The 9,803-nt window shown below is 44.2% G+C and overlaps 1 protein-coding gene and 1 long non-coding RNA gene across 2 annotated transcripts; one reads left to right on the top strand and one right to left on the bottom strand.

Annotated features, from left to right (window-relative positions):
• Window positions 1–2,360: 2,360 nt before the first annotated feature.
• LOC133734080 (uncharacterized) lies at window positions 2,361–4,888 on the top strand. Its single transcript, XR_009858039.1, has 3 exons — window positions 2,361–2,496; window positions 2,670–2,802; window positions 4,526–4,888. It is a non-coding gene; the product is annotated as an uncharacterized LOC133734080 (long non-coding RNA).
• Window positions 4,889–6,478: 1,590 nt separating this feature from the next.
• On the bottom strand, window positions 6,479–7,955 carry LOC133734079 (probable LRR receptor-like serine/threonine-protein kinase At3g47570). Its single transcript, XM_062161734.1, has 2 exons — window positions 6,822–7,955; window positions 6,479–6,726 (listed from the first exon to the last, which is right to left on the bottom strand). Exons 1-2 carry the CDS (start codon window positions 7,867–7,869, stop codon window positions 6,701–6,703), a joined length of 1,074 nt encoding a protein of 357 aa, XP_062017718.1. The 5' UTR covers window positions 7,870–7,955; the 3' UTR covers window positions 6,479–6,700.
• Between the last annotated feature and the right edge of the window lie 1,848 nt (window positions 7,956–9,803).

Here is a 9,803-nt window from a genome sequence, read left to right as displayed (position 1 = left end):
ACGTGTCCCACGTCTCCACTTACTCTCCGGATTAACCGAGGCGTCGCCTCGGTTACGGAATCCATAATTACTAGCATTAATAGCGAGAAGACGGCCAGGCTTAGGAGACAAACTGACAGGACCCGCCCCGGATTTCACCCTGAAATCCGAGGTGGCCCTGCGGGGCCCACCTTAGAGATAACTCTACCGAGAATTGGCCGAGTCACCCCTAAAGTGAACTACCCAAAACTATTAACTCATAATATATCAGAGCCAAACGAAGAAGTGCGGAAGCTATTCGTCAACTATGCCTCGAACCACGTACGCCCGACCTCAACTAATAACTCCTGCAAACTGGGCATTAGAAACCGAAAGGCCCAGGGGAAAGTAGACAAAAAACGTTAGCGTGAGTGGACAAAAATAAACAATTTAAAAGAAAAAGGATTTCATACTTTCCCACATTTATTTCATTAAAAACCGATGCATGCAACAATTAGAAAAACACATTTAGCTTTAAATCCAAGAATTCCAAAACGATAAATCGACTAGCCTCGCTAGTCACCACATTCGAAAACTATATCGTAAAACCAAAATCTCGTTTCTCAAGAAGATAAGACCAGCCCCGCTGGCTACAGTGAAAATCGGACTAGCCCCGCTAGTCAAGCAACGATAAAATATGGGGAAGAAGTTTCACCATACGAAAGAAGGGAGCCTCCCAGGCTCGGGTCGGAGTGTCCCACACTCTGGAGCATCCCATGCTCTGCTCTTACTCACCCACAAACACATAGTAAGCAGGGAGGAGTACTAATAGGCTAGCTAGCAATAAATATGACGACCCAGGTATGGTGGGTTAAAATCATACGAAAATCGAAAATCAGTAAGGCTTCCCCATAAGTCCCGCGAATAAAGAAAACACGGGTACGATTCCCAACCGTACCCGGAAATTCTCGTAGAAAGTCACATAAATCGACAGCGTGTCCCACACGCTAAAAGAATAATTAGATCATCAACAAGGCATTCCCAATGCCAAAACCGAAAGTCGATAGATAAAGCGGAAACATCTTCATCGAAATCCCATTTCGAAAACCTTTCCAGAAATCTCAAAACATCGAATAAAAATGTAATTAATTCTGGAAATCACCTCGGAAGAATAATTCGTCGAAAATCAACATCAATTAAAAATTCGAATCCGAGCATAACAAATTAATATCCGAAATTCACAACCGGTATAAATCATAAATACTTCGTGAAAATCAATATTGAAAGCAAATTCACGAGATAAATCGAAATCAAATTCCAAAATCAATTCATATGCTCGGAAAGTAATATGTTAATTAAATAGAGCATACTTTAATAAATAAATGCATGCATCACTTATTTGAAAACAAAAGTCCACTCACAGTACTATTGGGCGACCACGCAAACGAGTTCCTTCATCTAGCCGTAGCTCGCAACATTGCCATTGAAGGGCTCCAATTTGGCCGGTGAAAAAATTTCCAGAAAACTCCAAGAACCCTTCGACGCCAATTTGGTGGCCGGAGACGCCCGGAATCGCCGGAAATCGACTGAAATCCCGATCTGCTACAGTAACCTTCACAGCTCCAAATTGAGCTCTTCCGGCCAAATCGCTGCAAAACACCACCACAGACGTGACAAGGGTGAAGAGGCGAGCCAGCTGATGCCCGGATTCCATCGTGGGGTGGCCGGAGGAGGAAGAAATCGGAGGAGGAAGAATCGGGCCGAAGAGGAAGAAAAGGTCGGGGGAGAAGAGAGAGAAAAGGCCGGTAGGTTTCCAAAAATGGAAACTTACCACAGTAACTTTAGTATTTCGCTTATAACTTTTGCATACGAGCTCCGATTTTTACGTACCACATATGCACGCGCTTAGTTTAACGTCCTCTACAACTTTCATGAAGAACATTTTCTCAAATTTTGACCCGAATAAAAAGTCAACTTTTAGGGCCACTAAAAGTACTAAACCGAAAGTAAAAGTGAAAGTAAAGGTCGTTTACCGTTCAAATGACTAGTAAACCGGTGGATTCAGGTTCGGGACGTTACACAAACCTCCAGACGCTAACCCTGTAATACCCCGTACCTTAAAATTTTTACTAGTTAAATTTTACCGTTATTGACCGAAGAGTGACTTTTTTTTTAGTCCGGTAAATTAGGAAATTTCCTTGAGAATGTCGTAGAATATGAAAAATCGAGTTCGTGGACACGTAGTTTGTTTAAATCGGAGTTTCTACGGAAAAGTTATGACCAAAAATGGAAATTTACTATTATGGTTATTATTTCCCTATTATTTTAAAGGAAAGTGGGTAAAAAAGGAGAGAGAGAGAGAGTGAAATCGGGAGAACCCGATTCCAGCCCCCCCCCCCCCCCCTCCTTCTTTCTTCTTTTTCTCTTCTTTCTTTCCTTTCCTTGCTGCGAAACCGGAACCCATTTCCGGCGAAATCACCGCCACCGTCCGCACCACCGGCCATTAGAGGATCCTCTCTTCCTCCTCTTGCATCTAAGGTAAGATTTCTGATTTGGGTAGCCTTGATTTGAGAAGAAATTGGTGAGGGATTTCAAAAAAAAGGGAAAATCGGGTTTTGCTTTGATCTCCGGTTTCCGGCGGTTTCCGGCCGGATTCCTTGAGGGTTTTGGTTGTTGGTGAGGTGCTGAACGTGTTCCTAACCTTGTTGCAGCTTGTTTTGATCTATGGAGGAAGATTTGAAGGTGTTTGAGCGTGTGAACAGTAACGTGAACAGTAACTGTCGGGTTCTTGGTTTTTGTTTGATTTCTCCGGCCTTTTCTGCTTGATTTTGGTTGTTGTTGCAGGTATGGAAGTTGATGGGTGTGTTGTTGAGATTATTTTGAACTTGTTTTAGGCTTGAGGTTGTTTGGTTTGAGGTTTCTTGGAAATTTGATGTTGGTAAAGGTTGTTTTGAATATTGTGGGTTAAAATGCTCTTGGTTATAGTTTAGTATTGAATTAATGTGTTGGAAAGTTGGAAAAGTGATTGTGGATTGAAAAGGGAAATTATGAAAGAATGTGGAAATTTTGGAAAAGGAGTTGTGTTATAATTTGGTGGTTATTTATGGTTAAGGAATTGAAATTAAATTGACTAAGTTATCGAATCAATCCTTGCGATGATTTAAGATTTAGTGAGGATGTCGAATTGTTAAGGAAATTCCGTATTCAAGAATTTAATCCCAAATTGAAGTGTGGGATTTTATAAGAATTTATGAGTAACGAATACTAACTCCATAGGGAATGAGTTTTGATTTTGAGATTATTTCCTTACTATGGTTAATTATATCATGTCCATTCGCTACAGGACAGATTGATCCCTTGAGCGAGGGGATACGGGTAGGCAGCAGGATTAGCTGCGAGACTCACCTGTGAGTGGACTTTTATTTTTTAAATATTGATGCATGCATTTATTTTCTTAAATAATGCTCTAGTTTTAATCATATTACTTATTGAGCAAATGATTTGATTTTCGGAAATTCGATCTCGGTTTATCTCGTGGAGTCGCTCTCGACAACGAGTTTCAAAGGTTGATTATGATTTATAATATTATTTGACAATTGCTTATTTCCGAGGTAATTTTCCGGAATTAAGTATATTTCTAATTGCCGATTTAAGTTCCTGAAAGATTCTCGAGATGAGTTTCGATGGAGTTGGATTTTCTTATATATTTATCGACTTTCGGTTTTGGCATTGGGAATGCCTTAATGATGATTTCGAGATTTTTCTGGAATATTATCGGAAATGGGATTTCCTAAATAAATTATAATGATTTATTAATTCTCGCCCATTTGTTTATGATTTCGAGACTATCTTGGCGTGCGGGGTCACGTCGTTGAATACATGGATTTTATCTTGAGAGATTTTGGAGAAGCCTTATGGATTTACGGATTTACTGGTTTTCGATGGTTTCTCCTCACCATACGCGGGTCATGTGATTAGGTCTCCTCCTCACCGACTTTGTGTTGGTGAGTGGCAGTTGAGGTAGCTTATTCTCCTCCTCACTTACTTTGTGTTGGTGAGTGGCAGTAGAGGTGATTTATTCTCCTCCTCACGTGGGTGGCAGTCGAGGTTATTTGGTCTCCTCCTCGCACAATCTATGTGTGAGTGGAAGTTGAGGTTATTAGTTCTCCTCCTCGCACAATCTATGTGTGAGTGGCAGTCGAGGATAGGTAGAGCCTGGGAGGCTCCATTACCCGTATGGTGATATATCTTCCCCATATCCTATTATTTCTCGACTAGCGGGGCCTAGTCTGATTTCCGTGTAACCAGCGGGGCTGGTCTTATCCTGTTGAGTATTGGAGTTTCGACCTTTTTTCTCAGTTGTTTCTGACTAGCGGGGCTAGTCGGTTTTTCTTGAGCGGAGCTTCTCGTGATTTGTTTTCTAAATCGTTGCATGCATCGAGAGTTTTTAAGGAAATAAATGGGGAAAGTATAAAATTTCTTTCGTTTAGAATTGTTTATTTTTGTCCACTCACACTAACGTGTTTTCAATACTTTTCCCCTGGGCCCTTCGGTTTCAAATGCCCAGTTTGCAGGCGAATGAGTTGAGGTCGGGCGTACACGAAATTGAGGCATAGTCAGCAGCATGGCTTCCGCATCTGCCTTTGAATTAGGTTTTCCTCATATACCTTTCTGTTAGAATTGCTCTGATTACCTATGGGATTTATGTTATTCAAGTTGAGATATGTGTTTTGTGAATTGGAGATTGATGTTGATTTGGGGAGCAGGGTGGCTCCAGGGGCATAAGGATGATTCGATTGAGAAGTGTAAATGTTCCCTACAGGTTTGGGTTGCCCATTTTAGGGGAAGTTCCGCCAAATTTTTGGTAGAATTTCTTCTAAGGTGGGCCCCGCAGGGTCACTTCGGATTTCAGGGTGAAATCCGGGGCGGGTCCTGTCTAACCCTCTAGGGGTTGGACACGTGTCGACCACCATCAGACGAAGCGTCTAATGGAAGCAACCACTTGGGAAGGATTCACCAACCGTCCTAAACTTCTCCCTTGTCATCTTCCAAGCGACGAAGTCTCCGCTGAGCGCAACCCCGCCAGCGGAACTTCTCCCTTGTCATCTTCCAAGCGGCAAACTCTCCGCTGAGCGAAACCCCGCCAGCGGAACTTCTCCCTTGTCATCTTCCAAGCGGCGAAGTCTCCGCTGAGCGAAACCCCGCCAGCGGAACTTCTCCCTTGTCATCTTCCAAGCGGCGAAGTCTCCACTGAGCGAAACCCCGCCAGCGGAACTTCTCCCTTGTCATCTTCCAAGCGGCGAAGTCTCCGCTGAGCGCAACCCCGCCAGCGGAACTTCTCCCTTGTCACCTTCCAGATGACAGTCTCCGCTGAGCGAAACTCCGCCAGCGGAATCTCTTCCTTGTCATCCTGCAAGCGGAGCGGCTTCCGCTACACACCTCTAGCGGAACCCCCTTTTCCAGCTTGCCAGCTGCGTACTTGTTCAGCACAATATCGCTCAAAAAAATACCGCCAGGCACGTCTACCGGACGCTGCTTCCTGCTACAGTCAGCGGGGGGATATCAGCCAGCGGCGAATCCCGAGGCCACGCCTCACTCTGACAACGACCGCCACGCGGCGTTACCGTCAGACTGTCCCTACGGGACACGGGGACTTGTCAACAGTCTACGACGGCCCTGATCAGGCACGTTGACCCCCGTCATTTGGGTACTAAAGATTGGGCTCGCTACCCAACACCCTCTGCTCCGTGCAGCTCCCCCTCAACAAACAAATTGCCGACCATCTGGAGGTCTATCTTCGCCGGGGAGTGGGGGACTCCCTGGGGGGCCTAGCAGGGGCCCACCCGAAAGGGTATAAAGCGTTTGCTAAGTAAATCCATGGTTGACGACGCACTGACGCTAATTATGTTATTGCAAGTCTAGCGGAAGATAACGCTTCAAACCGCCGAACAACTCCCCAACCAAGATTGCCCTCCTTGACTGGGGACTTGGGGGACTTGTACATACATGTACATTTGCAAGCATAATTAGCTATAATGGGCTACGCTCATTATACTGCCAGAGGTACTAATTCCCGCCAAAGGAATAACACACAGATGCACAGCCAGGCGGGCCACAGCCTGGGCCTCGGATCACCGCCGACGCGCCGCCACCCCCCGCGCCAAGATAGCATCAGAAGCTCCCAGAGCTGGGGACTGAAGCACATCAGTCCCACATCGAAAAAAAGAGAAGATTAACCTCCTCCTCACCTATAAAAGGTTCTCTCCTCTCTCCTCATTAATTACGCATTTTAATACTTACCTACTGTTACTTTGTCAACATAAATACATTGACTAACTTAGGCATCGGAGAGTCGAAGACAGCCCAGCGCGGTCTCCCTCTGACGCCCTCTGTATTTTACTTGACAGGTAGCGGAAGCTTCGAGAACGTCACAAGTATTGATCCGCCCACCGGATCAGCGTTAATAAAGGTTCAGCTACCGCTGAACTTTCAGACATTAACAAAGTGATTGAGGGATAGATTCAGATTCTCCAAGTTTCCAAAGCCCTTAAAGAACTGTGGAATATGTCCAGACAAATTGTTTCGAGAAAGGTCTACATCTCGAAGGCCTCTCAAGTCCTTCACAGATGATGGAATGAGCCCCTTGAAGGAATTTCCTTGCAAGTGTAGGACTTCTAAACTCTCACAATCACCGAGGCTATTAGGAAGCTCTCCCGATAACATGTTCTCAGAAACTTCAAGTTCACCTAGATTCCTCAACTTGCCGATCTGCACAGGAAGGGAACCAACAAAGTGGTTTCTGGACAAGTTAAGAATAATTGATAAGGAGAGGAGGCCACTAAGTAGTTGATGGGATATTGTACCATTAAGGTTATTCTGAGAAAGATCCAATTCCAACAACCCGTAGCATTTCCCTAGACTCGAAGGGATGCTGCCACTAAGATTATTTGCCTGCAAGCCAAGACTGATTAACATGGTTAAATTTCCAAGAGAAGATGGAATGCTTCCTGATAATTGGTTGTTCGAAAGATACAATTCCCCAAGCGTTGAAAGCTTCCCAATGTCAGCGGGGATGCTACCTGTGAAGGAGTTTCCCGCCAAAGCGAGTGATTGCAAATTTACAAGATTTCCTAAACCAGTTGGGATGCTTCCATGTAGTTGGTTTTCATAAACCCAAAGCAGTTCAAGACTGGTTGAGAGATTGGATATTGAAGTGGGCAATGTCCCTCCGAAATTGTTGGAGCCTAAAATCAACCGTCTTAACTTTGTGGCATTCATCAACTCTGAGACAAAGCTCAAGTCGCCTTGTTTACCCCTTCCGAGATGATTGCCATGTACAGAGAAATTTGTGAGGTTATGAAGATTTCGCAAATTGGGCACTTGTCCTGTAAGATTATTAATATCAACCTCGAACGACACTAGACTTGTTGCATTGGATATCGACAAAGGAATGGCCCCAGTAAATTCATTTTCAACAATGTCAAAGTCGTTGAGGTTAGGAAACGCAGTGCCCAAGTGTGAGGGAATTCTCCCCTGAATTTGGTTTAGCGCTACAGAAAAAGTAACAATAGCAGATAGGTTGTAAATGGAAGGAGGGATGGTACCAGACAACTTGTTTTCTTCCAACGAAAGAAAGGTTAACATTTTTAATTGACCTAGAGAACTAGGGATGCTTCCCACCAAGTTGTTACCAGCCGGAGAAAATACTGTAAGAGATGAAAGGTTCCCCAAGGAAGGAGGGATTTCTCCTGTCAAATTATTATCCTCTAAAATAAGTGTTTGAAGCTTAGACAAGAAACCAAGATTGGAAGGAATTTCACCCACCAGCTTGTTTTGACCGACAGTGAGAAAGGTGAGGTTGAAGCAATTGGATATGCTGGCAGGAATAGGGCCACTAAATGAGTTATTCATTAAAGATAGTAACTGTAACCTATGCAAATGCCCAATTTGTGGAGGAATTTCTTGAGCGAAACTATTGTTATAGAGGCGAAGATCCCTTAGAAAGCTAGATTTGCTATGTGTGGTGATATGGAGCCAGCCAGGCCTTGGGAGTTAAGGTCCAGCATGGTGACTCTCTGACGATGCCTTGAACTGCAAGTGACACCATGCCACAAGCAATAGTGAATGGAGTTATTCTAGGAGCTCAGGACGCGGTTGGGATCATGTTGTATGCTGCCTTTGATGGATAAGAGTGCCAACCTGTCGATTTCATTTCCTTTCAGCCTAGAGGTGAAGGGTTGGTCCAAATGCATGGAGGAGCTAAGACAGCAAATAAATATTGCATTAGAAAGAGAGCATACTATTAAGATCACTTCCACAGCCAAAACCTGCATTTTGTTCGAACTTGCTTGAAAAAGAGTCATGGGTATTTGCTTGTGCAATTTGCAAGTTCCATTTGAGACATGTCAAAGTAATTTAAGGATCAGATTATAGTGGCAGAGAATTGACTTGGCTGTTTATTGACTTTTCATGATATACTTTTGAAGTGACCATTGTCTTTGCTTTTAATGAAAAGAAATTACCTGTGATGGTGGTGATGAAGATCAATATTAATTTTCATGTTGCTAGTCTATACTTTATTTTGTATTCCACCAATGTTACTTTCATGCTGTAAGCTTTATCTTCCAATGTTGAAAACAAAGGCAAATCAGTTGTGGAAGATTTTCTGGTATACATCACTTCATAGTGCATTAGTGCGTAGTGCGAAAACTATTCAGGGTGGACCGTCCACTAGCGTTTCTTTTAATCTTGACAGTACATTAGTATTGGCCGTTGATTTGTCCGTTATTGAGCCGTGAAGCTGCCATTTGTTGAAGGAAGTCGACATTGAGTGTGCCTCTTTAAACTAGGGTTTAGTCCTAGAGTTGTAATAGGAGAAGGTTCTAGATTTCCTAGTTATGTTCGGATTCTATTACCTTTCTTGTACTCTGTAAATTCCCTATATAAAGGGCTCCTATTATCAATAATACGACACAATTCTCTCTGCAATTCCATTTTTACTACAACACGTTATCAGCACGAGCCCTAACCCTAGCCCTAAAAGAGAAGAAAAAAAAACCCTAAAAACTCCCCCCACCAAAACTGCCACCTGCCGCAAGCCTCCTTGCTGCCCCTGCAGCCAACGCACCCAGCGCCCAACCCAACACTCTCCTACCAGCCAGCCAGCGCGCCCTGCTCCCAACCTGCCCCTGCGCTCACACCTGCGCGCTGCTGTCCTACAGCGTCCCTGCGCTCCTACCGCACACCCAGCGCGCCCGTGCGCCTGCCAGCCCGCCAAGCAAAGCGCCCCCGCGCCTGCAGCCCCTGCTGCCCCGCAACTCACTGCAGCCTTGCATTCCATCCCTTTGCCACGACCAGGATTGCAACCGGTTTGCAATCCTAGCTTAGGATCGAACAGCCACTGCAATCCTAGCTCAGGATCGAACAGCCACTGCAATCCTAGCTTAGGGTTGAAGCGTTACTACCGCTGCAAGCCTCGCTTCATCATCTCCTCATTAGCTTCGCTCCATCACGCCTGCATCAACACGCGCGTGACTCAAACCCCGAATCAACAAGTAAGTTTTTGTGATTAAAGTTCCTGCTTTCTTGTCTTTTAAATTCCTTTATTTGCTGCAGGATTTGTATAATACGAACATGGGTTCGATTATTTAATAAGCGGAATTGTGGGGATTCACGCTAAACGAACTAAGAGCGTTCGTAATCAATGAACTAAGAGTGTTCATAATAAACGAACTAAGAGCATTCGTAATCAATCAACTAAGAGTGTTCATAATCTTCGGACTAAGAGCGTCCGCAAGCATCAAATTTTGACCATATTAAACATCATTGTTTCGGTCTAATCCAAA

This window comes from Rosa rugosa, chromosome 2, assembly GCF_958449725.1.
Source record: "Rosa rugosa chromosome 2, drRosRugo1.1, whole genome shotgun sequence".
Classification (NCBI taxonomy): Eukaryota; Viridiplantae; Streptophyta; class Magnoliopsida; order Rosales; family Rosaceae; genus Rosa; species Rosa rugosa.
This window is presented reverse-complemented; position numbering and strand designations above follow the sequence as displayed.